The sequence below is a fragment of the Sceloporus occidentalis genome, unplaced genomic scaffold, assembly GCF_023333645.1.
Source record: "Sceloporus occidentalis isolate IW3139 unplaced genomic scaffold, rSceOcc1.0.p SCAF_146, whole genome shotgun sequence".
Classification (NCBI taxonomy): domain Eukaryota; kingdom Metazoa; phylum Chordata; class Lepidosauria; order Squamata; family Phrynosomatidae; genus Sceloporus; species Sceloporus occidentalis.
The window spans coordinates 1,737,753-1,764,928 of NW_028317126.1; the positions used below are offsets into that span (position 1 = coordinate 1,737,753).

Below are 27,176 nucleotides of genomic sequence, written 5' to 3' on the forward strand. Positions count from 1 at the left end.
ACTGATTCAAAACATGCAGAGCAAAATAAATAAGTCCGGTCATTTCCAAAGGTAGCAAAAAGAACCAGACAGCAGAACACGCAATGGGGAACCTAGGGCAAAACCCCATTCCTGCATGTGTTGTTGGGTACGTGTTCCTCACTGCATTTGCAGAAGAAGTTCAATGATTCCCATAGTGTGCAGTGGGGAAGGGGATAAATATACAGGACAGGATATATCTTCTTGTCAATGCCAGAGGATACAAACAGAATCACTGGCGACCAATCCCATCTCTGTTCAAGGGAGCAAAAGAGTGTGGGAATTCACTCTCCAGTCCATAAGTCACTGAAGTGCTGCCAGACTCAGGAAGACCCCGAAGGACGGGGAGAGAGTCAAGTCTTTCAGTTCAGGCTGGATGAAGCTTATGGCAGAGGGTAAAGTTGGTCTCTGGTGGAAGTGCTGGACATTGGAGGAAGAAAGATTACAGTCGGGAACAACAGCCTTCATGGTGAGTCTTCCATGGCTGTCTCCGGCTCCAGGTCACAATCTTCTGCCAGTGCTTTCTGATTCGTTGGTGCTGAAAGCGATGCAGGTCTGACATCCTCTTCTGTTGGTTCTTCCTTAACATGTACTGGTTGACTGCAATTGCCAAAAGAAATCCAAAGCAGAATAAAGTAAATATACACTGGAATGAGATCGCAGACACCATTAAGGAAAATACATACAGTGGCTACTGAAGGTTGACTGAAAATAGTCCTACACTAGAATCAGAGCCGGCCTTAAGTGTTCTGTCGCCCCGTGCGGACTACTACTCTTGCACCCCCCCATCGCAAAAAAAAAAAGGAAAAAAATCTTTTAACAACGAGCTTTCATTAAAGATAGCTTATGTGCAAGTGCAAACAAGTACAGTAATATATAACTGGAAACAATAATATACATTAAATACAAGGCAAAACCAGCTAATCTGCTGTAACAAATTTATTATTTTTTTAAATATTGAAAAAATTGGACCCCAGAAAGCATTTCCTTGGGCCCCGTTCCCAAGCATGCAATCACTCCCTCCGCTACCACACAAAAAAAAAAAGTATTTGCCACACTGACTGCAGATTAGGGGACTGTGAGAGTCAATGCAGTCTTCCCTCCTCCTCACCCTGACCATGACTTTGATAGGTCCTCTCCCCTGCAATTCCAAATCCCTTTGTCCCGCTTTCACTAAGCCATACCTCTGATCTATAGTTCTATAGAAAGGAAACACATATAAACAGCACTTGCATCTATAGATCACATACAAACCCTATATTGGCAGGTATGCATAAATATGAATGGAAACATAGCATATCAGGTATAGATCAACAGAATGAACACAAAAAACAAGCTTTGCAGGTATAGATCAATTGAAAATCACATGTTAACTCAGCGTTGAAGGTATAGATCAAATAAACAGAATCAGACATACAAACCCTCTATTTGTAGGTATACAATAATGTATGGAAAGTGAGAATTCTTACCTGGGAATTCCTTTTCCTTGTCCATTTCCAAGATGGCACATGAGAAGAAGGCTCCGCCTACCAGGTAGGGCAGGAAACACTATAAAAAGGAGCCCTCCCCCTTCCTCCCCAGTGTGGTTAAAAAGAAAGACTCAGACAAATAATAGACAAGCAAAAGTAAATTTAATGGATGGGAGTAAAAGTGTGCCATCTTGGAAATGGACAAGGAAAAGGAATTCCCAGGTAAGAATTCTCACTTTCCTTGCCATTCCAGGTGGCACATGAGAAGAATTAGCAAGATAGGGAGGGAAGGATTCCAGTCTGCAGGACACGACGACCAAATTGAGACTTGTCTGAGAGATGACGATTCAGCCGAACGTATGAATCGACCTCCAGGTCGCTGCCTTGCAAATGAGAGACGGATTCACCCCGGAGAGTTCAGCCCAGGAAGTCGAGACGGATCTGGTCGAGTGTGCCTTCAGGCCGGAGGGAGGTACTCTTCCCGCGGAGATGTAACATAAGGAGATTGTGTCCTTAAGCCAGCGGCTTATGGAAGCCCTGGATACTGATCTGCCCTTGCGGGTCCCCGCAAAGGACAGAAAGAGAGAGTTGGATTTCTTCCAGGCAGACGTACGCGAGAGATAAGACAGGATACACCTCCGCAGGTCTAGCGAGTGGAGTTCCAGCTCTTTGGGATCCGGACATAAAGTAGGTAGGATGATCTCCTGATCCGAATGGAAAGGTGAGACTACTTTAGGGAGAAACTCTGGTGGCAAACGGAGGATAATGCAGTCCGGCAGAATCCTGAGAAAAGGTTCCACTCTGGAGAGAGCCTGGAGCTCGCTCACCCTCCTAGCGGAGGTGAGGGCTACTAGAAGGACAACCTTGTAGGTGAGCAGCTTCAGAGAGGTATCCTCTAGAGGCTCAAAAGGAGACGTGGTGAGTTGGTGCAACACGAGGTTAAGGTCCCAAGGTGGAACCGACGGACGGAGCCTAGGGTGAAGTCTGCACATCCCCTTAGAAAATCTGGAGATCCAGGGATGGGAAGCCAGATTGGAGTCCAAGAAGTTGCTCAGTGCCGAAATCTGGACCTTGATAGTAGCAGGTTGTAACCCTTTATCAAAGCCGTCTTGAAAAAAGCGCAGCACCTCACGGATGGATGGAGAGGATACTTCGTGCACATTGCACCAGGTGATGAACGTTTCCCAAACCTTCTGGTATTTAGCAGCCGTAGTATTTTTGCGGCTGGAGAGAATAGTGTTCACCACTGATCTCAGGATCTCCCTTTCAGAAGCCATGCTGAGAGGTTGAACCGGGAGAGATCTGGGTGGAGAACAGGACCTTGAACGAGAATATCCTTCACCTGAGGAAGAAGCATGGGCTCGTCTATGGTCAGGTTGGTAAGGTCCGAGAACCAGATTCTTTGAGGCCAGAAAGGAACAACCAGGATGACTTTTTGAGGGTTTTCCCGAATCTTCCGGAGCACTCTGGAGATAAGGGGAAGCGGAGGAAAAACATATGCGAGATCGAAATCCCAGGTCTGCGAGAGTGCTTCCAGGGCTCAGGGATGGCCAACTGGTGAAAGAGAGAAAAACTCCTTTACCTGTTTGTTCAGATGCGTGGCCATCAGGTCTATCTGAGGAGTACCCCATTTCCTTGTGATGAAGGCGAAGACCCTTTTGTTTAAGGACCATTTTCCCGGAAGTACTGAGTTCCTGCTGAGGTAATCCACCTCCTGATTCAGTGAACCCTTGAGATGAACCGTGGAGAGAGTGCAGTGACTGAACTCCGCCAATCGGCAGATCTGAGCAGTCAGGGTCTTCAGGCGCCTGCTTCTGGTGCCACCTTGCTTGGAAAGGTAGGCCACAACAGCGACGTTGTCCGAAAGGATCCTGATGGACTTGTGCCGCAGGATTGGAGACCAGAACCTTAGAGCCCTCCAGACCGCTAGCAGTTCTAGAAGATTGATGTGCAGGCCTGATTCTTGAGGAGACCAGGTTCCCTGGGTAATATTGCTTCCCATAACAGCACCCCAGCCTCTCAAACTGGCGTCGGTGGAAATTACCACCCAATCTCGTCTTCCAAGTCGGACCTTCTTGTATAGGGACGTCCTGGAGCGATCCCAGTGATCCAGTAGGAACTGTTGAAGAGGTCTTGCATGAGCCAGTGCCCAGGGAACCGCTGAGATGGAGGAGGTCATTAGACCGAGCAATGACATGATGGATCTGAGGGACACTGACTTGTTCTGTAGGACCGCGTGCGTGAATTCCCTCAATCTTAGGATCTTGTCCCGCGGGAGAAACGTCTTCTGTACGCGTGAATCATTCCAGGAAAGGTCAGACGTCTGTTTGGAAGTAACTGACTTTAGTTATGTTTACTAGCCATCCTAGGTTGTGGAGGGTCCTGAAGGAAAACTCTAGATGGGACTGGAGCAATGATGCCGAGGCCGCTATGAGGAGCCAGTCGTCCAGATATGGGACCACCTTTAAGCCTTTTTGCCTCAGGAAGGCCACGACCACTGACATGAGCTTCGTGAAGATCCGTGGTGCTGAAGCAATTCCAAAAGGAAGAGCCCGAAACTGAAGATGCCGAATACCTTGAGGCAATGGAACGGCCAGACGGAGGAATCTTTGGTGGTCTTCCCTGATGGGGACATGTAGATAGGCATCCCGCAGGTCTATAGTGACCATGAAGTCCCCCGATGAAATAATCTCTGTGGCGGACTTCAGGGATTCCACCCGGAACCTGTTGTATCTTATACAGGTGTTCACCGACTGTAGGTTGATTATTAGCCTGAATTTCCCAGATGGTTTTGGCACAACAAAGACGTGGGAGTAGGTTCCCTCTCCTATTTCTTGATGGATTCTAGAATCGTGTCGAGGTTGCTGCCGAAGAGGTGGCTCCCCTGGAACGGAATGCTGCACAGCTTGTGTTTTGAGGCATTATCTGCAGACCACAACTTAAGCCAGAGAGCTCGTCTAGAAACCGCTGAAAGCGCAGTGGCTTTAGCAGACGTACGGACCGATTCAATGGAGGCATCGGAGATGAAGTCAACTGCTAAGCAGGTGTCTGACAGGTTTCTTGCGACCTGCTCAGTCCCTGGAATAGCTGCAAGGTCTTCCACCGCCTGTTGGAGCCAGACTTTAATGGCTCTAGAAGTTGACGCCATGGCAATAGCTGGATGAAAGTTCGCCGCTGCTGCTTCAAAAGCCCTTCTGGCGGCATTCTCAGCCCGCCGGTCCATGGGGTCTTTGAAATAGGACACGTCCTCCAACGGAATGGCTGTTTTTTTTCGTGGCCTTGGCTACTGCAGTGTCCACTTTCGGGACTTCCCAGGCATCAGAATTCTTACTATCGAAAGGAAAAAGCTTTTTGATTCTGGAGGATGTGAAGAATCTCCTGTCAGGATATTTCCACTACTCCGTGATAATGGCAGAAAGTGAATCGTGAACTGGAAAAGACTGCGGTTTCCTAGAGTGACCCTGAAAAGGATCTGGTTTTGAAACTGGTATGTCATCCTGTAGATTCAAAGTAGATCTGACTGCAGAGATGAGTTTCCCTGTTTCTTCGTCTCGGAAGAAAAAGGTTTCCTCTTTAATTTCCCCGTCCTCATCCGAAGACTGGGGGTCATTCGACTGGTAGTCATATTCAGAAAAAGGAGCCGAATAATCTTCCAGGGTATCTGGAAGAAAATTTGGTGGACCCTGCTGGTAAGGTTGATGCTGAGGCACCGACGCCTGAGTGGAGCTTGCCATGGCTCGAAAACAGTCAAAGGTAGACTAAAGTTCCCCCTTCAACCAGGAGGTAAATTCTGTTGTGGAAACTTCTTTAGGCTGAGAGCAGGAGCTGCACATTTTGGCCGAAGGGTCGTGCAGGGTCTTTTTACAGGATGAGCAGGCTTTGTGTTTCGTCTTTCCCACAGACTTCCTATGTGGGGAGGCCTCAGGAGAGATGTCTGGATTTTTGTCTGACATGACTGAGGAGAAAAAACAAAGATGTAACCACAGAAAGCAATGGAATAGGCAATGGAAATCTCCCTCCAAACCGAGAGGGAAACACCTACTTGAAAAGGCAATATACAATCCTCAGGCACAGGCAGGCACAATAAAGGAGTAGTAAATTCAATAATACAGCACAGAAACGAAGAGCAAGGAAAGATCTTACCCATTCTGGCGTTTTTATAGAGGCATTTAGGTGCCCAGGCCCGGAAACATCATATCCGGAAATTCCCAGACGATTGACCTCTCGTGACCTCGGGCGCAGCGCCGGAAGTGATACAGAGTGGAGACTGTAAGAACGGGTGCCGTGAAGCCGGCACAGCCGGCTTTGAAATCCTGCTCACAGCGCCTGAAACCTTCCCCTGTCGCGCCTCACGCTGAGGATTCCCCGGGACGGAGTGAACCGGAACCCGAGGATGCACATCCCAGTGAGCCCCCTGGGCTGTGGGCAGAGCCTAACGAGGGCTGAGCCTCGTGTTGCTGCGGAGTTACAGCCTCCGAGGCTGCCGCGTGAACCCTGGATCCACCGGGACCGCTACCTGAGTAGGGCAGGAAACACTGGGGAGGAAGGGGGAGGTCTCCTTTTTTTAGTGTTTCCTGCCCTACCTGGTAGGCGGAGCCTTCTTCTCATGTGCCACCTGGAATGGCAAGGAAACCGGGCGTACCAGATACAGATCAACAGAATAACACACACCCAGCTTTGCAGGTATAAATCAATTGGAATTCACATATAAACTCAGCATTAAAAAGGTATAGATAACCCCCTAAATTACAGGTATAGATCACAGGTTGCACACCCCAAAGCCAGCCCTGGTATCCACATTGCCCACATAGAACCTGACAGCACCCAGATTACACACATATTACAGCCCAGCCTGAGCCAACTTTGTCCCCTAACAGCCCAATGTAAGACATCTTTGTCGGCAAATAGCCCACCCTTCATGTGCCATCTTTGCATTTCCCCAAATCACTTAAACATCCATGATAGACACAAACACTTGCACAGTTACTCACTCATTCACACGAATCATTTACACATTCATTAATGCAGTCTTACAACTCATTCAAGCAATTCATCCACACATTAATTCATTCATACAATTCATCCACACATTAATTAATTCTTGTACTCATTCACACTACACCCTCTCGCCATCTGCCTCTTCTCACTGCCCCCCCTCTGCCCCTTCTCACTGCCCCCCCTCACTATCTACCCCCCTCTCCCTACTTCTCATTATCCTTACTTTGTTGCCAGAATCCTGCGGTGGGAGCGGGGGGTGTCCATCTTCCCGCTCTGCCGTGGTGCGCGCTTCACAGCTGAGTGCCGGAATATGACATCATATTCCGGAGCTCAGCATGACACCAGCACTGCGATGGAGTCAAGGAGAAAGAGGGGCGCCGATCAGTTGCTGAAAACTTCACGAGCGACCGCTTGGCACCCCTGCCTGGGACTTAAATTAAAACATCAGGGGTTTTTTTTTGTTTGTTTTTTTTAACTTTAACATGGAGGATGTTAAATAAAGTCTAAACACCCCCCCCCCCCCCGATGTTTTAATTTAAGTCCCGGGCAGGCGCCCCTGCTGCCATGGAGCCCTGCGCAGATCACACACCCCTAAGGCCGGCCCTGAATAGAATATGCAATAAACTAGTACAAATATCCTCACCCAAAAACATGTTATGTCAGAAAAAGCTGCTTAAGATGCTTCAGTCAAGGGCATCTCCCAGGACTAGGCAAGATCAGCATATAAATGTAAGAGTTGCTAAAGGCAAATGACGATCATAAACTGGTTAAGACAACTCTCCCTAGGCTATAGCAATTCATATGCGGACACACAGCAAAAGGGTAATACCTGTATTGTGGGGAGAGGTGTGGGCTGCTCCCATTGCTGTGTCCAGGCTCCCCTGTGCTGGTGACGTCATCATGTCCACCATGAATGCCTGAACTATTGAGCACAGTGGGGTTGTTCAGAAGTGGGAAGCTGCTTTCTGCAAGTGCTGCCTGTTTGGAAAGTTTTAACGGTTATAATGAAACACGTCTTTTTCAAAATAGAAATGATAATCAAACTGGGTTTACAGCTTACAGGGCGTCTATATACAATATGTAATTATACTTTCATTATTAACTTTAAATCCTTTAGTTGTCTTAAGGAATATATATATATATATATATATATATATATATATATAATAGACTTGTGCATTCGTATTCGGGGAACATGAAAATGAACACGAAGGGTGCGTTTTCGTTGTTCAGCCCAAATACCAAAGAAACAAACATAGCGGCGGCAAAACGTACATGAAGACGAAGGCACACAACTGTCAGGACTTGGGTGATCAGGTCAGGTAGGAGCCCATGCGCAGGGGATACTTGGGGTTCAGTCTTTAACCCACGGTGCATGATTATGCAAACAAAGACACCACAAGCAGAAATCCAGGTAATGCAGTGTATTTTATGTATAACAGGACCAGCAAATAAGGGTAATACAGTCTAAGCACGAAACCAGACGTATGGCAAAATAAATACCAGTAATAAGTCTTTTGGCAGGGAGCTCGCTTGGAAGGGCACGACAGACAGAGAGCCCGCTTGGAAGGGCACAAAAGGCACACAGCCCGCTTGGAAGGACACAAAGCAGGGAGTCCACTTGGTAGGACACAAAGCAGGGAACCAGGAACAGTACAGGTGCAGAGCCACAGCAGAAAGGTCCATAGACTTCAATACAAAAGGCCCTGAGTGAAGGGCAGGGCAGGTTCATAAAGGCAGGGTAATCCAGATAACAAGGCCCAGCTGGATGTATGGACTAGGGCTCAACACAGGTAACAAGGCACACCTGATCCTAGTAATTGAGTTCTGAGTGCTCCAGAGGGCAGAGGGTGGCCACTAGTGGTAACAGATTTAAATGCCACAGGTATGAAAAAGCCATGGTTCAGGCAGCTAAAAAGTGGTTCCTGACAACAACGCAAAGAATCTTCACGTTCATCTTTGTTAGTCTAATAATCTCCCTGGTCCCTTCCCCATCTAGCCTACCTTATCTACGCAGCATTGCAGGGGTTAATGGGAATGTAAATCCGTAAGTTTGCGCGAGGAGATAAAGGGCCGTGCGAGCGACTCTATTGGTCACCTGCAGGGGCCTCCTCTGCCATCAACCAATGAAGTGCACCTGCTCAATAGAGGCGCTCGTACAGACTTTTAAAATCCTGATGCCGAAACTCGGCCTGGGGAGACCTTTAAAATCCTGGCGTCAAAGCGTAGTGTGTACCGCGTTAACCTTCTTTAAAAAAAACAGCAAAGAAAGAAGAAGAAAAACGAACACGAAGAATGTACACGAATATTCACCCAAACCGAACACCGGAATGGGCAAATATTCGTGGAAAACATTTTTTTTCCCCACAAAGACGAACACGAAGAGTTGGTCGGTGCATAAGTCTAATAAATACCGTATTTGCTCGATTATAAGACGAGGTTTTTTCAGAGCAAATGCTCTGAAAAATACCCCTCGTCTTATAATCAGGGTCGTCTTATAATCAGACCTCAAAGTCTGACTATGAGACGACTAAGATCCAGATCCCCCGCAGCTGCAGGGGATCTGGATCCTCCTGTCTCAACCCCCCCGCCCCACTTACCGGTACTTCAGAGTCCCCGGTGTGTCAGACTGCACTCAGACAACCCCCGCTGCTAGCCACGCCTCCTTCCGGCTGCAACGTGAGTCGTGTAGCTGCCCCAGCTACATGACAGGAGACTCAGAAGTACCGGTAAGTGGGGGGGGGAGGAGGGGTGTTAAATGGGGGGCATAAGGCATTTCTGGAGGCAGGGTGCTCTGTGAAATGCCTTTTAACCCTCTATAGACCACTCTGCCTCCTGAAATGCCTTAAACCTCCCTATATGCCACTCTTCCCCATAATATGCCTTTTAACCCTCTAAGTGCCAGAGTGGCATATAGGGTTAAAAGGCATATCATGGGGCACAGTGGCATATAGGGTTAAAAGGCATATCATGGGGCACAGTGGCATATAGGGTTAAAAGGCATATCATGGGGCACAGTGGCATATAGGGGGTATAAGGCATTTCTGGGGCAGATGTGCATAACTGGGGGGCAGGTTGGAAAATAGAAGGAAATAAAACCAAAATATTTTTCTCAATCATAGCTTTTATTAAAAAAATAGTTTAAATTAATTAACATTTACTGGTAAAACTTTTTTCCAATAGGGTCGTCTTATATTCAGCCTTTTTCTTTTTTTCCTCAATTAATATTAAGATTTGGGGGGTCGTCTTATAATCAGGGTCGTTTATAATCGAGCAAATACGGTAGTACATTCTCATTTATTTCTGTGTTTCACATTGTGCTCATGGCTGCATAAAAGAGACTTGGAAGCCTCTTAGAGAACATGGCACTTGTTGTGCCTCAAGTGACACTACGCACAACGTAATCATGTAAATATTCATGCCATGCAAATCTAACACAAGCCACTTATCGTTGCAAAAGTAGCAAAATGCATATTTATTTGCCACGATACTTCACGTACAGCCTGTTTGACGTGAGCTCAGGCTCCGACTTCCCCTTAGGACCTGAAGTCATCTATAAAAGGCAATGCTCAACTTTAGCATAAATAAATCACACTGGGAAACCCAAAAGTAAAGGATGGCCATTCAAAATATTATTACCTTTTATTTATAGCTACATGCTGTTTGGCATTCTACTTTTTTGTTTTGATTATTGCCATTGGTGTGTTTTTATAACTTAACAGATTTGGGCATTAAAAATATTTTAAAGGCTTTTTCTACAAGGTTTCATGCTACTTTCAAGTCGTGAATGCATTATAACCATAACATATCTGTCACGGAGCTGGCTAGTCCGACCGACTACCTCCGCTGTCTTGTGCTCCCTTAGCCTGGGACAACACACTTTCCCCGGTTCCCCAGTCACAAGCCGAGACTCAGTGTAGGGTAAAACCAAACGAAGACGGATTTATTTCTCACACACAGGACTGGATATATCCAGCAAAACACATATTTACATAAAACAAGATATTGGGACACAAACCGCCCCCTTAATCAGCCTCCCAGAGACAACAGGGGCAGTAACGGGATTAACAATACAATGGACCATGAGGTGGAGGGGACTGATATTAAATTAAAACAATGGCAGCCACTCCCTGGTTGCAGATCCTGGCTGTCTGCTGGAGATAATCCCCTCAGCCAGTGATGAGATGATACTGCTGGGGGTAGACACAGAAGCCTTTACAAACCCAGGGCCCATAGTCAATAGGGAGGAGGCCGGCAGTCAGGCCTCTCCAGTGGTCCCAGTGATGGAGGCTTCCGTCACAATATCCCTTATTTACTTTATATATTGCACTATTGGTGCTTTGTTTTTATTTGTCAAACTGTTACGAAAAGGAGATGCGTAGAGTATAGGAGAAAGAAATAAAACAATCAGTAAGACAATGCAACATAACTCAGGAATGCTCATAATGGATAGATGGGGCAAAGGGTTACCTTAGAATAGAAATAGGAAAATAATAATAAACACAGACTTATAGGGAATAATACACACATATTATGACATCTATAGGGGAACTGGTGAGTCCCCCTTTAACTAGTTTACAAAAAGGACAAGCGGAAGGGCATACCTTACCTGATAGCTGGAGTTTAAAGTTCCATAACTAAGTCCCGAAATCATGTTCTTAACAAGTGTTGGACTCCTGAAATAACCAAGCACTATTAGAAACATACATATATAATGGCAATGTAAAGATAAGTGGGGGTCTCAGTATACCTTCTAAATGATATAAGACTGTTTAGTCAAAGGTTCTATGCAGTAATTTGATACTTCAGAAATGGCTCTACTACCAATTTAAAATAGAAACCCTGACATTTATAGTTTAAAAGCCCTGGCAATCATTTACTTCATGTAGTACCATATTTTAAGAAAAACATGAAAAAAAAGCGTACTTAAAAGTGTAGTCACCCAATCACGTGAAAAATGTGCAAATTAAATAAAAAGATAGTACTTTCCCAACTATGCACTGCAGCCGCCCAATACAACACTCCTCGGGATGTTCGAAATAGACTCAACCAAAAATGGGGCACATGTACCAACCAAAAATGGGGCGCATGTTTAAAAGTGTCACTGATCATGTTGCCTTGCCAATTCACAACAGCTGGCTTCTACCAACAAGGTGTACAGAACCTACACTTTAGGTTTGCAGAAAGATGTAAATGGTGAAAGTCATGTGAACTGACAGGATATACCATATTTGCTCGATTATAAGACAAGGTTTTTTCAGAGCAAATGGTCTTCTAATCAGACCTCAAACAGAGGTCTGACTGCAAGACTAAGATCCAGATCCCCCCAGGGAACCTGGATCCTCCTCTCCGGCAGCCGATGAACGTCAGCGCGATGCCCACAGACAACCTCCACTGCTGCCGGCAGTTCCTCTGGGGGTTCTATGACGCAGCGCCGGCATCACATGACCTTCCGGTACTATACCATAGAAGCCCCGGCGGAAGTGCCGGCAGCAGCAGCAGTGGTTGTCTGCGCGATGCATGCATACGTCCGCCGGCTGCCCCACTAGACACCAAGGAATCTGAAGCACAAGTCTAGGGGGAAGCACTGGTAAGTCGGGGGAGGGTAAGAGTGGCATATGGGGGGGGGTATAGGGGCTTTCTGGAGGCAGCGTGGCATCTAGGGGGTTAGAAGGAATATCAGGGAGGCAGAGTGTCATAAAGGGGTGTATAAGGCATATCTGGGGCAGAGTGGCATATAGGGGGGTAAAAAGACATCTGGGAGGCCGAGTGGCATATAGTAGTTAAAAGGAATATCTCGGGGCATATAGGGGGTATAAGGCATATCTGGGGCAGAGTGGCAGATGGGGGGTATAAGGAATTTCAGGGGGGCAGAGTGGCATATACGCGGGTAAAAGGCATATCTGGGGGCAGATGTGCATAACTGAGGGCAGGTTGGCAAATAAAAGGAAATAAAAACAAAATGCATTTTTCTCAATCATAGTTTTTATAAAATATGAAAAAATAGTTTACATATGAATTAATATTTACTGGTAAAACTATTTTCTTATAGGGTAGTCTTATATTCAGGCTTTTCCCCCCTAAATTAATATTCAGATTTTTTGGGGGGGTCGTCTTATGAATCAAGCAAATACGAAAATGTGAAGGAGTCGCTGTCAACATGTTAGTTTAGTTAAATTTAATGTATTATGTTTGTGTACCAAACATGCGACGCCAACTCCACCAGCTGGAGACATTTAGTATTGTACCTCTTGAATGTTAAAAAGTTACATACATTTCCCTCTCCTATGTTCAAAAATACTTTTTCATACCATTGCACTACCAGAATGTCATCATATACGTTTGTTGTCTACCTGGCAAAAAGTCCTGATGTTATTAAATACTACATCATTTATTGTTCAAGCCATCCAAGCCTAGGATCAGGGCCAGCCCTTAAGTTTATAGCAACCAAGGTGAACACTTTGGAACCTTAGGAAGCCGCTGTTTGTTTATAAGGGCAACAGTATAATATGTTTTATATTTGTGCCCCTATCCTTGTAAAGGACAGCATGATCCTGCCACATGAAAAATGTGTTCTTCTGATCCTTGCTATGCAGTCTGTTCAGCCTGTGTATTAATATAACACCATCATTTGTTTGTTTTTTTAAAGCCTCATATGATTTTGAATTATTTGACTTACTATGAAACATCACAGGTCATTACAGGAATGACTCACCCTGTCATCTTTGGTGGTCTCCTCTTTTGATATTCCAACTCATCCACTGTCCACACAGCCCCTTTCACATTCTCCACTCGCACAAAACATTTGTGCAAGCTAAGGTTGTGACGCACAGCATTCTGCAGGCAAAACGTGAATATGTGAAACACAACCAGGGGTTGGGTGAAAACACAAGATGCATTGTAATAAATGACGTAGACCTATACACCTCCGCAAGCTGTATATTTAATCTTTTATTACATGGTACCATTTATTGGGCACAATAAGCGACATGACAGAACCTTTTTCCTGCCAAGGACCATTTGGATATTTATAAGATCATTCGCGGGCCATACAAAATTATCAAATTGAAATATTTTTATTTTTTTTCTTTCTTCAATTCTCTGTTTATTTAAAAGCAGATGTCACAAAAGAGGTAACAAAGGTACAGTAACAATTTGGTAAGATCATTCTAGTTCCTCAAGTTAGTAGATATACAGCGCACAAAATCTTGTGACAACAATAAAGGCGTACATCACGGTAAGTATCGAACAACCGTTGAGTAGATCCAGAGATGTTACAGTCGAGCGATGTACATAATGTAGAGCAGTAAAGACTCAGAGATACAGTCATGGTAAACAATAACAAGAACAGTGGGAAAAACAAAACAAAGAAACCAAGAGCTCCAGGTGAAAGCTGCAGAAGGGGAGAAGGAAACGACGACGGCCTGTCGACCGATATATCCCTGCAGATAGGTGATTATTGGGCGTTACCCGTGCTAGTAATTTTATGGTACGCAAGAGTAATGTCCCGAAATTTAGGTGGCGCTAAAAAGGAAGCCCACGGCAACCACTTAAGGCCATTTTTGCAAGCCCATCCCGCCGCCGAGGCTACCAGATCCTCCATACAGGAGATCATTTTACCGTATTTGCTCGATTATAAGACGACCCCCCAAAATCAAAATATTAATTTAGGGAAAAACAAAAAGCCTGAATATAAGACTACCCTATAGGAAATTTTTTTTACTAGTAAATATTAATTCATGTAAACTATTTTTTCATATTTAATAAAAGCTATGATTGAGAAAAATATATATTTTTTTATTTCCTTTTATTTGCCAACCTGCCCCCCCCTCCAGTTATGCACATCTGCCCCCAGGCTTGCCACTCTGCCCCCAGAAATGCCTTATACCCCCCTATTTGCCACTCTGCCCCATGATGTGCCTTTTAACCCTTTATATGCCACTCTGCCTCCAGAAATGTCTTATACCCTCCTATATGCCACTGTGCCCCATGATATGCCTTATATCCCTATATGCCACTCTGGCATATAGGGGTTAAAAGGCATATCATGGGGCTGAGTGGCATATAGGGGGTTACAATGCATTTCTGGAGGTATATATATATATATATATATATAACTGCTAACAGCAATCACACTCCTATCAAGCCAAGGCAGCCAGTACATGCTGGAACCTGGGGATGATAGGAGTACAGCCTCCCTATGCCATGCTACAACCACCACCCCCCTTACAAATCCATGCTATCACACACACACACTCATTCACAAACATTTAAATACTCATTCATTCCATTAATCACACATGCTTGCTCAAAAACCCTCCCCCACCCCCTTACCTGAACTGCAGATCTCCCACTCGCAGACTTCTGCAGGGGCTTGGCTGTGCGAGCAACTTCTCTGGCCCCGGCCCCAGAGGAAGGAGGGGGGAGGCAGAGTTATGTGAGGACGCTGCTAGCTTCCTGTTCTCCTGCTGCTCGCAACCAAAGCCCGGTAAGCAGCATGGCCCCAGCAGACATTTTTTTGAGGTCTGATTAGAAGACGACCTCGATTATAAGACGAGGGGTATTTTCAGAGCATTTGCTCTGGAAAAAACCTCGTCTTATAATCGAGCAAATATGGTAATTGTGGAGAACAAGGCCTCAATGGATAGGGGGCCCGGAGATTTCCAAAAGCGAGGAATCACAGCCTTCGCCGCATTAATCAGATGGATTCTCAAAGAGCATTTGTATGTACCAAAAGGGAGACCAGAATGGTGTAGCAAAAGCGAGGCGGGAGAAGGGACAAAATTAGGGTCATCCACTTCTCTGATTAATTGAACCACCAGATCCCAAAACGGACATATGACTGGGCACGACCACCACAAATGTTAATAGGAGCCATTCCTTAACCCGCACCGTCAACATAGCGGAGGAATCCCCGGTAAGTAGTAGTAGTGCAGCTCTGCAGGGACCCGATACCACCTAGACCAGGGGCGTCCAAGGTGCGGCCCGCGTAAGATAGCCAGCCAGGGCAACCTCGAGCCCTGCTACAACAAGAGCCCTGCTACTTACCCTCCCACAGGTCTTTTGTACTGCACAGAGGAAGCGGAACCCAGCAGAGTTCACGTGACATCACATGACACTGCTCCAGTCCTGCTTCCTCTGTTCAGTACCAGAAAATGCAGAGGGAGGCCGCGCCCCCTGCTGAAGTCTGTGAGCAGCATCGAGGAGCTGCAGTGCAGGTAAGGGGGTGGGGAGGGTGTTTGAATGAGTATGCGTGATTGAGGGAATGAATCTGTGAATGAATGAGTATATGAATTAATGAGTGTGTGTGTGATAGCATGGATGTGTAAGTGCTGGAACCTAGGCATGATGGGACTGTGATTGCTGTTAGCAATCACACTCCTATCATGCCAAGTCAGCCAGCACATGCTGAAACCTGGCTAGCTGCCCCATTGTGTATTGATGCTGCCAGCAGTATGGGGTCTGCACATCACTTACAGGTACCCTGTACCAGCATGTACTGGCTGACTTGGCATGATAGGAGTGTGATTGCTAACAGCAATCACAGTCTCATCATGCCTTGGTACCAGCATTTACTGGTTGCCTGGGTATGATAGGAGTGTGATTCCTGTTAGCAATCACACTCCTATTATGCCAAGTCATATTGCTAATTTTTTTTGTCCAATTGTGGTGTGTTACCTACTTTTTTTTTTTAAATGTGAGTTTTTATTATTAGTTTTAAAGGTGGGGGGTCTTTTTCGGTTTTGGCTAAGTGAACCGTGAATGTTTTGGTCCAGAATTTTCATTTTGGTGCATCCCTAGAATAAATAGAACTATTTCATTTTTAATTTTCCTGAATTTTTAGTCACTATACTTTCTAGGCCCAGAAATCAGTGAGAGGAAAAGTAAAGGTTTTGTGTGATTTACTTTATTTTAATCTGCATATTTTATTAAAGGCCATATTTTCTCACAGTATACAATTCTGATGAAGTGGCCCACTGCAGAAAAAACTTGGACACCCCTGACCTAGACAATAACGTAAAAGAACATTCTTGGGTTTTGCTAGAAACCACTCCCTTGTGTATTGCTAAAAACACCAAATTCCACTCAGCATCTGAAAAAGTAAGCTGTAAGTCCCGTTCCCATAACTTGATAATTAGCCCCACCTTGTATATTTATCCCACCTCCCAGCCACCATTTAGAATTGACTTATGTGATGCCCCAGTCAGCACCCCCTTGTGATTTAATGCCCGCCCCACATTGTGTATTTATGCCACCAGCCAGACTGCCTCCTTTAGTATCATGTCAGCCCTGGTACCCTGATTGCATCCACAGGACGTGCCTAACATCCAGACTGGAAGCAGAGGACTTGCCTTCTTTGGCCCCAAACAGCCTCACTGTGGCATCTTTGCCTCAAACAGCCTTTCTGTGCCACCCCCGCCCCACTTACACATCCATGCTATCACACACATATTCATTCACAGATACTCATTAACAAATGTTCCCTTATTCACTCAATTACATACTCATTCATACACCCTCTCCCACTCCCTTACCTGGACTGTAGATCTCTCTGTGCTGCTCGCAGACTTCCACAGGGGCTTGCTGCTTCCCTGTGTTGCTCACACTCTGTGCGAACAACTTCTATTTTACCACCCAGAGGAAGCAGGAATGCATCAGGGTCATGCTACGCAGCCCATTGTGACTCTACTGGGTTCCAGCATTCCCTTGGCAGTACAAGAGACGTTGCTCGCACTGTGTGAGCAAGGCACAGGTAAGCAGCGGGAAGTGATCACAGGGGGGGGTTGCCGGGGCACGCCACAGTTGCGAACACCAGTTGCTGGCCAGACCAAATGATTTTGCAGGCTTTGTACAGTCTGCGGGCTGCACCCTACCCCTGCTCTAGGAAAAGCATGTGGCCCAACCGTAATGAGCTAGTACACATTTAAATTAAGTCTTATGAGCTGCTGCTACTGCCAAATATGACTACCAAGGAACTAATTTCAAGGCAGCTGCTGGCACCATGCATACTACCACCTCTTGGGGATGTTCCCACATGCACAAATAAAGTACAGCCCCCTTCTCTAATTCGGGGCTCTGGCTGAAGATGAGAGGTTAATTTGTTACACTAAAACATGAGCCAGACAGGAGTAAGGCAAGAAGAACTCAAGACAGAAGGGAGGGGAAGAAGATGTAAATGTATAGCAAAGAAGGAGACAAAAGAGAAAGTTGACCAGTTAGGGAGAGAAACACAGAAATAACTGGTATTAAAAACAAGCTAGCAAACAAAAGTGAACAAAAATAAAAAGGTTTTTTCTCTCTAAAGGAAAAAAAAAGGTGAAAATGCTTTCTAAAGTTAAAGGTTTTCTATATTCTAGAGGAATATATGTGCACACGACTGACGACTGTTAGCCTTCAGGTTTACATATAAAAAGGACATTTATTGTAATAAAATGAGATATGAATCTAGGTTTTTGCCAATGCTAACCAACATTACTGTATAGAGAACTGCATTTTATGCTCAAGGAGATAATGTTTTTTCCCACGGGAATCCCCCTTTAAGTTGTCACTAATTGTTTTGGAAATAGTAAATTTTTACTTCAAGGAGACCTGTCTCAAAGTAGCATTTAGATTACTTTTCTGTTTTTCTGCTTCTTATCTCACTTGTTCAGTTTATAGAGAGAGTAATAATTATAGAGATCCTAAGATAAGGTACTAATATAATACACCCAGGTATACACACAGGGTGGATTTCCATTACATACACATTGCTTCTTTCATGTGAAAACACCATCACATCTGTTTAGTTTATAAAACTGTGAAAATATAGAATTTCTGGAAGTGACAGATTTACTTTACATCCAATCTTTTGTGCACATTCTAGAGGGAAAGCAGACTTTAGGAGAAGAATAGTCAGCAAATACAGCAGGGGAAGCCATAAGAGAAGTGTCATGATGATTTTGCTTTATCACTATGCAGTTTACCCCACAGATATCACATATTTGACATTATCTCAATCTCTGATGATAATGCTAATCTATTTTACCTTCCACGTGGCGGTGTTCCTCCGGAAGTAGGCAAACATGCGTGTAAACCAATTGTAGATTTCATTTAGTGTCAGCTGCCTGTCCGGTGTGTCCAAGATAGCCTAGGGTGGAACGGATGAAAATGTTTGTTTGACGATTATGCAAAACATGCCAATTGCTAAATGTCACTATGACCATACTATACTTTGAACTCTCACCTCCCGGATAAGGGAAGCGTACGTGAAGGGGGGGCGGACTTCAGCATTCTTATAGAACTCATGGTTCTGGGCAAGTTCTAGAATATGAAGAAAGGGAGACCGTGTGAAACAAGAACAAACAGCAATACCGGAAGTACACATACAAGTAGAAAAGGCTCTCATGAAATCACATACGGCACAAAAAAAAACCAAAACAGTGATAAGAGTCATATATGGAAATGAAGACTTGTAGAAGACTTGGAAGACTGGCAACAATGCAAAAGAAATATAAGGCCATAAAGAGTCAAGGCTGTACTGAGAATGAAAAATAGGAGCATAGTAAAAAGAGGGAATGTCACATGGCATTCTACAAAGAATGTGAGAGAGGCTGATGAGACGTGAAGTACAGTGAACTACAATATGATTAAAAGCTCTACAAATGGTTATTGGAGCAGTATCATTAAGCTGCTAACACAACTGTCATTAAAGATGACTCAAAAAGCAACATCTTTAGTCTAGGGTGAAACATAAATGGCCCAGAAAACTGATCTGACATAGGGTTGATAGAGAAATCTGTTTAAGAAAGTGAAATAAAGATTTATATGATAGATGTAGGGACAGAAAATAACTTCTACCTAGCTACATAAGGTAGATAATTACACAAGTCCAGCCTTGTGGCCTCACCTGAGGATATAGGTGTGCAGAACTTGTCCACTATCCGCCTGCGTACAGGGCCAACAGAAGGCAGGCTTGAAGAACTTATCACAGGTGTGCCCTGTCTCAGTGGAGTTATGGGGTCTGTGGCTGAGGTGGGGGGTTGAGATAAGCCATCTGGGAAGGTCTCAGGTGACATTTTAGTAGCAGAGGCACAGGAAACCAAGTTCAGCTGTGTGGATATAGGAGAACAAGTTATTTATCTGGCTGATCAAAAAGGAAATCACATGCCTGTGTAATACCAAGCTGACACGCACAATAAAACAGTACAAACACACATAATAGTAATTATTTGTAACTCACTGGTTGGCTGTAAGGTTTTGGTTCTGATGGTCTCATATGCAGATGTGTCATCATGGCCTGTAACCGCTCACTCTCCTTGGTCAGCTATCAAGGAAATAATACATTTACCAGTCAATGTGCTTGTCACTAGCACATTTCTTAACAAATGATGGGCATCATTCACTCGGGCTGCCCCATACCCCCGGAATCTACTTCCATCGAACCTTCAGCATTCACCCTCCCTCCCAACCTTCAAGAAACATCTCAGAACTTACTTCTTCAGAGAAGCATACCATCTTAGCTGCTAGAACTACCTCTCACCCTTTCTCTGTGCCTTGTGTTTGTCACCCCATTCCCTCAAGATTGTACACTTGCGAGCAGGGCTCTCTCCACCTAATGTATCGGTTTGTCTTAGCCTGTCAATTCTCATCTTGTCATACCCCTTGAACATATGTATTGTATTAAGCGCTGCGTAGATTGGCGCTATATAAATAAAAGATAATAATAATGCTAAACATCTCCGCCTCACCTGTATCTCCAGTTGCTGAACTACCTGCATCTGTACGCGGCACTGTGCTGTACTGCGATCATCCAGCGCATGCTCTGTATTCAGGTGCCTGCAACGGTCACACAGCACATACTTTTACAAAATAGTATACTGTAATGCTAGAGAGAAGTCATAATGCTATACACGCTTCAAAGAAATACCTTTACTATGGTTCTACTCCAGCCCTACCAATGCTTTTAAAAAATAAAGTTGTTCTGTTTTAGGTTGCTTTAATCAAGAATTAATCTGTGAAGTGGTAAGGAATAGTTATTTAAATGTACAATGTCCAAATAAAAAGTGAAAAAAGTCTCTCATAATCTTGTATTCTTTTTATTAAAAGTATGAGGAAAAACATCTGTTTGCTAAAAATGTTTTAGGCTGCGAAATGTTTTTAAAATATTCTTGGTGCTCAAGGGGTTAACAAATGTGGCTCCTGGAAAGCCAGACAGCAGCTACAAAGTATGACAAAACTTGAATGGAATTCAAATTCTTATTACAAAAGATAAGACTGACTCTTGCTACTAAACAAATATCGTATAGTTCTAGCGGACATAATGACTTGAAACCAAGTAAAGCCAATGCTTAGAAATTAGATTTCCTTTGTGTGTTACTAAGTTCTTCCAAGTTAAAACAAATAGAAAGTATAAAAAGACAATAATTTACTTTATAAACTGGCCCATATCCTCGCAGAGAGCCTCACAGCCTGGCCACCGGCATTCACCATGTCCGTAAAGAGGGTGTGAGCTAGGGGTTACATCATAATGAGTGGAGCTGTGAAGAAATTAAATATATATATTTATATAAATTATCGCAATCGCCAGAGAAATTGGTGGAATCTTAGTCCTCTGTTCCTGAATTAGTTCTGTCAAACGTATACCCCACGGTGCACAGAAAAGTAAGGAATGCAATCTCATTTGAATATCAACCAATTGATTTACAGCAAAGAAAAGAGAAAAAAAAATAATGCCAAATGGATCATAGGATCAAGGTTGTGACAGAAATCTTGGTTGTGTAATAACCAAAAAAAAAACAAAGCAATAAAAGGCAGAAACTGAACTGAGTAATCTTAATAGTTTAAAAAGACATCCAGAACTCACCTGTCCCTGCAAGCATTTTGGAGGGAACTTTGACCATTAGGCAGCGAGGTATACAATGTGGGAGGTGACACCTTGGTGCTTGTGTATGAGGTAGTGATTGAGGTGCTCAGGTCATAAGCATCCTGTTTGTTGGGCTCCTCTTGACTGTTGGCCATTTCTTTCAGGAGCTGTTGTAAGTCTGATGTGGACACAGCTGAGAATAAAACACAAGGTTACTCTTGGTCTTGATACTTTGGACATATACATGATACTATAATGGTAATGCTCACCTTGTGGTAGGTTTTGTGTGGGCAATGGCCCCTGCCCTGATTGCAGCCCCATCATGCTCTGTCTCTGCAGGTTTAGTAGCTGCTGCTGCTGTAGCTGCTGCATCTGTAAGAGTTGCTGTTGGAAAGCAACCTGTTTGCTTCCTAAACCTGTCTATATGGCATAGATATCATCCCAGTCACAACGCAATACAATACAATACCTTCCATACAAGATGGAAATTAATTGGGGAGGGAGAATAATGGTATTCCATACTCACAATTTATCTACATAAAATTGCACTTGCTATTTCTGCATTAAACACGCCCAAAACTTCCATTCAGACAAACTAATGTACATGTGCAAAATATTTAATTCTGATGCATTTACTGTATAATTTGAAATGGAAAAACATTTACAAATAACTTTACATTGCTGAATGCTCACATCTTACATAGAATAGAATATACCGTATTTGCATGATAAGACGGCCCTGATTATAAGACGACCTCCGAAAATCTGAATATTAATTTAGGAAAAAAAGAAAAAGCCGGAATATAAGACGACCCTATAGGAAAAACGTTTTACTAGTAAATGTTAATTGATGTAAACTACGTAAACTTTTTTTAAGGCATTTTAGGAAGCAGAGTGGCGTATAGAGGGTTAAAAGGCATTTCTGGAGGCAGAGTGGCATAAAGGGGGTTAAAACGCATATCAGGAGGCAGAGTGGCATTAAGGGGGTTAAAAGGCATATCATAGAGCACTCTGCGTACAGAAATGCCATATGCCCCCCATTTAATACCTCCCCCCAAAACTTGCTGGTGCTTCCGACCCCCTGGTGTGTAGTCGGGGCAGTGGGTAGACGTCCACGCGATTCGCATAGGCAACTTCCGCTGCAGCCGGGGTTGTCTGCGTCCATCGCACATACACCCTCCAGCTGTCAGAGAGGATTCCCCGCAGCGGTGCGGGCAACTCTCCTCTCCGACAGCCGGGGAAGGTCTGGGCGATTGAGGCAGACAACCCATGCTGCAGCGGAAGTTGCCTACGCAACTAATGCCTTATGTCCCCCGTATGCCATAGTGCCCTCGGGACACTATGCAGGGGAACTGGATCTTAGTCTCATAGTCAGACCTCTGAAAATGCTCTGAAAAATAGCCCTCGTCTTATATTCAAGGTTGTCTTATAATCAGACCTCAAATAGACGTCTTACTACAAGACTAAGGATCCAGATCCCCCGCAGTGCTGCAGGGTACCTGGATCCTCCTGTCTCCTATAAGGTTGACTTGAGCAATGTAAGTTACTAAGCCAAGTACAGCTTGATGTATCTTTTGTAAGAACTATAGTGTTTTCTTTTTTTCTTTTTTTTTTAGAGTGCTGACTTTTAGGTTATTTATGCAAATTAATATATTCAAATGTTTCCAAATTTGAGTGATGGCACGTGTCTTTAGACCCTCAATTATAAGTTCCATAATTAGATCATGTATTCTATTTTGTAAGGCCTCATCAGTACTGCATGTCTGAAGTAATGTAATCTAATGGTGATCTCTATGAGTAGTTTTAAAACATCCATGTGAGATGACATGGGAGCTTGCTGGTCAGGCATTCCTTACACATTTTATGTAGATCAACCTACCTCTTTGGGCTGCTGCTTTCCTGCCTGTTGCTGGGAGATAACCTGGAGGCGCAGTTGTTCCTGCTGCTTTTTATAATATTCCTGCAGCTACAAAAAAAGTTAAACCTCTTGTTTAAAGGACTACTAAATAATTATTGCCAACAAATTTCATTATCAATTAGTTGAATCTAAAATAGAGGTCGGATAATAACACTAAGATCCAGATCCCCTGCAGCGCTGCAGGGGACCTTGACCTTCCTGACTGACAGCCGGTGGGCATCTGTGCGATGCACCCTGACATCCCCCGCTAAAGTCCTCCACTTCCGCCGGGGCTTCTTTGATGGAGCACCAGCGTGACGCGACCTTCTGGTGCTCCACCATAGAAGCCCCCGGTGGAAGTATCGGCCAGCACCACGGAGGTTTCACCGGCTGCCAGAGAGGAGGATTCACCACAGTGCTGCAGGGGACCTGGACCCTCCTCTCCGGCAGCCGGTGGATGTCTGTGCGATGCGCGCAGACATCCTCCGCTACTGCCGGCACTTCCACTGGGGCTTCTGTGATGATAGAAACTCCAACGAAAGTGCTGGCCAGCAGCAGAGGCTGTCTACGCGAATCGCACAGACATTCTGCGGCATATCTGAGGGTATAAGGCATATTGGGGGGGGAGTGGCATATCTGCGGTATAAGGCATATCAGAGGGCACTATGGCATATGGGGGGCATAAGGCATATCAGAGGGCACTATGGCATATGGGGGCATAAGGCATTAGTCGTATATCTGGGGGGCAGAGTGGCTTATTTTGGGGTATAAGGCATAACAGAGGGCACAAGGCATAACAGAGGGCACAGTGGCATAAAAGGGATATAAGGCATTGGCATATCTGGGGGTATAAGGCATATCTGGGGAGGGCGGAGTGGCATATCTGGGGGTATAAGGCATATCTGGGAGGCAGTGTGGCAAGCCTGGGCTCAGATGTGCGTAACTGGGAGGTAGGTTGGGAAATAAAAACAAGAAATGCATTTTTATCAAAGTTTTTTTATTCTGCCGTTTATTTTTAACATCCTGTTAAATGTTTAAATAAATGAAAAATGTACATTTTTTTTTATCCGATTAATTGAAAAATAAATCGGCCAACTAATCGATTATGAAAATAATAGTTAGCTGCAGCCCTAAAATCTACCAAGTGAATCATTGCCTTAGGCTTAATACTATTTTGTAGGTTGAAGGTTAGAACTATAGTCTTCACAGGGCTTGGTGCATTGTGGTGTACTGACCACTATTTTTTTTTTATCTCAATGTCAAAACACAAATGGTATAACAGACAGAATGTGAGATCTGAGAAACCTCTGCATGTCTCACCTGCTGCAACATAAGTGTTTGCTGCTGTTGCAGAACAGCTTGGAGCTGTGCCGGTGACAGAATCTGTTGCATCTGCTGCTGTGTGATCATCTGTGGAGACATCATGGCCACTGAGACAGGAACCTGTGACATGCAATCAATGTTTTTGGCAGGTCAGCAATCTGGCAATTTCATATGAAAGTATTAGGTACAGCACTGTATTGGTGACGCTCACCTGAACAGACGGCTGCTTGTTCTCTGTATTGCTAGGAGAGCTCAATCCTGTTGCCTGTTGCAGGAGAAGCTGACGAGCCATGTGCAAAGCCTATAAGTTAAAGACATATTCTTATCATCCTGGAAAATAACAGCATGAAATGCAAGTTGCCCAATGCTTATACTACTTCTTTTAGTTGTATTATGTGGGTTTTTGCATAATTTCACTACATTTTAGTCATGTCAAGTTGTTAACTCTTTCCTTTTATGAGAACCAGGTAGAAGATGCATTTAACAAAAAAAAATGTTCTTGGTGCTGCATCATTTCGTTAAACCGTGAGTCCCAGGAAAAGTTTACACAGAAATACACAGGAGTTCCACAGAGAAAGTTAAAAGTAATACATTGTGTATTGATCTATCCATTGAGCAGTATAACATATAGAAAGCAGCTATCCAGATTGTGATTGATAAACACGAAACATGCCTGGCATTTCACTCTTTGGTGGATCACTGTTTTCTATATGTTGTACTGATCTGTTCTGTGTGTTTCTGTGATTCCCGACTGGAACATTAGGGGCTGCTCCAGATGTGAAGCAATAATGTTAGTGAACTCCTAATACACTGCCATTGTGTGAATTTTTTTTGCAATTGAAATTGTCAAGAGAATAATTCAGACTGGCTGGCGAGTAAATATTTAACCAAACTAACTGATTAACTAGTGCTGTACAGCAGCACAGCAAACTATAAAATTTTAAAATTTTCGCAAGGCAGCTCAGAGTAACTGCTGCTCATTAACTATACCTGACATAATGACATGTCCCTCACAGTGTGGAAAAACTAAATATCTAGTCAACAGCTGATGTGGTTTAAGCACCCAGGCAGTTTTGACGTTGTCCAGTAATATCAGAGGTTTCTCTACGCTGCCCCATTACCTGTTGCTGCTGAAAGTGCAGGAGGTCTGTCGGAGTCAATTCTCCATTGGTCTCTCCACTTGACCCCCCTTCCCTTGCTCCTCCACCATCTGATTGGTTGGGAAGACTACTGATACCATTCTGACTGGTCGGCGTGGATCGTATAGACTCAGAAGCGGATTCCACCATCATGACTTGTTTATAAAACCTGTGGGGAACATAGATGTCTGATGAAAAGATAAGATTACCAATAAAATCTAGGACCCACTACACAAATAAAACAGTTTTGAATGCAAAGTAAAAACTCCATATAAAAATCATTAAAGAAAAAGACACCAAGTGCACACATACACACTCATTCATAATGCTTTTACCTGGTCATATGTTACAGCATTTTATCCACCATGATTTAAAGTCAAATCCTTGGTCATGAAAAATAGCACAACATTGGCTTCAGAAGTAAGAGGGGAAACTACATTTAAAGCTCCTTGGAAGGGGGAAGTTACCACCAAGTGATACTCTTTAGCTCCACAATTTCAGACACTTAGATTGTGAGGAGGAGCAGTTCTGGATACCTGTCCCCCCCTCAGTGAACAAACATTACAGGGTGGTTGCAGCTAACAATTAGAACTAGCCAATCCACATTCTGCTATGCCGGTCACACTGCACAGGGTGGGGATGGGCAAGATAAGGAGGGGGTGCTTATTGTTTTAGCTGCACACCTGACTCAAGTAGCAGGGTTTAGGGTCCTGTACTCTGCCCTCCCACACCTCTCTGATAGCGTAGAGCCGTTTTGTCCTTTGTACATATCAACACCTTGAAAACACTGGTACACCTATAAATTACATTACATTATTTGATGTACAAAGTTATTTGCCTGTACAGAGGAACTTTATTTAAAAAAGATGCACACCAAGTGCAACTCGCTCAGGGTCAAAACACCTTCTACCTTCTAGCTTACTGTCCTCAAGAGCCCCACTTAAGAAAAAAAGCACTCTCTTAATACTTTAATATGCATTCTTCAAGAATGAAAAGCCAGTGCTGGAACCGACTGGAGGTAAGTATATCACATGTATGGAAATCTGTTCAGCCGGAAAATATGTTCACGCATGGAAAATAGCTGGCGTGTGGGTACATTCTGCAGAATCCCCCCATGCATGTGTAAGGAGGACACTATGATAATTTAAAGGGACCATGCAGCTATCATATGCCTTAAAGTGTATACGATGGCTGAAGTGCCTTTTGCAATTTTGTATTCCCTACCATTTATTCATTACAATTTAATGTATTTACATTATTATATTTGAAATCCAAAATAATAATTGATGCTATAGAATTTGTTCGCACCCTTACTCAGTACCAAGTCCTTAAGCCAAGATATACAAATCACCTCTTATACTGTATGCTTCACAAATTACACGTATGCCAATTTGCCTCAGTTAAAAGGATTACTTTTCCTTTATTTGATTATTGTCCATGGCTCTGTACAAACCAGTTTGTGGGGTATCTGTAGTAATTGGTTGTGGGGG

The 27,176-nt window shown here is 44.1% G+C and overlaps 1 protein-coding gene across 1 annotated transcript; it reads right to left on the minus strand.

Moving 5' to 3' along the window:
- Positions 1–482: 482 nt before the first annotated feature.
- LOC149280828 (forkhead box protein P4-like) lies at positions 483–25,839 on the minus strand. Its single transcript, XM_089500074.1, has 16 exons — positions 25,669–25,839; positions 24,759–24,848; positions 24,545–24,667; positions 23,207–23,293; positions 21,597–21,747; positions 21,328–21,520; positions 20,894–21,001; positions 20,213–20,300; positions 19,705–19,788; positions 19,372–19,573; positions 18,709–18,785; positions 18,511–18,612; positions 13,201–13,322; positions 11,095–11,161; positions 7,315–7,463; positions 483–618 (listed from the first exon to the last, which is right to left on the minus strand). The coding sequence occupies exons 1-16, from the start codon at positions 25,837–25,839 to the stop codon at positions 483–485; spliced, it is 1,950 nt and encodes a 649-aa protein (XP_089356200.1).
- Between the last annotated feature and the right edge of the window lie 1,337 nt (positions 25,840–27,176).

What these genes read in the sequence shown, in the direction of transcription:
- LOC149280828 (XM_089500074.1), bottom strand. Translation starts at nt 25,839, where the DNA reads ATGATGGTGGAATCCGCTTCTGAGTCTATACGATCCACGCCGACCAGT. An exon ending in TTCAGCAACTGGAGATACAG is followed by an intron (nt 19,789 to 20,212) that starts GTGAGGCGGAGA and finishes TTTCCTTGATAG; the next exon opens with CTGACCAAGGAGAGTGAGCG. An exon ending in CTGCACACCTATATCCTCAG is followed by an intron (nt 18,786 to 19,371) that starts GTGAGGCCACAA and finishes TTCATATTCTAG; the next exon opens with AACTTGCCCAGAACCATGAG.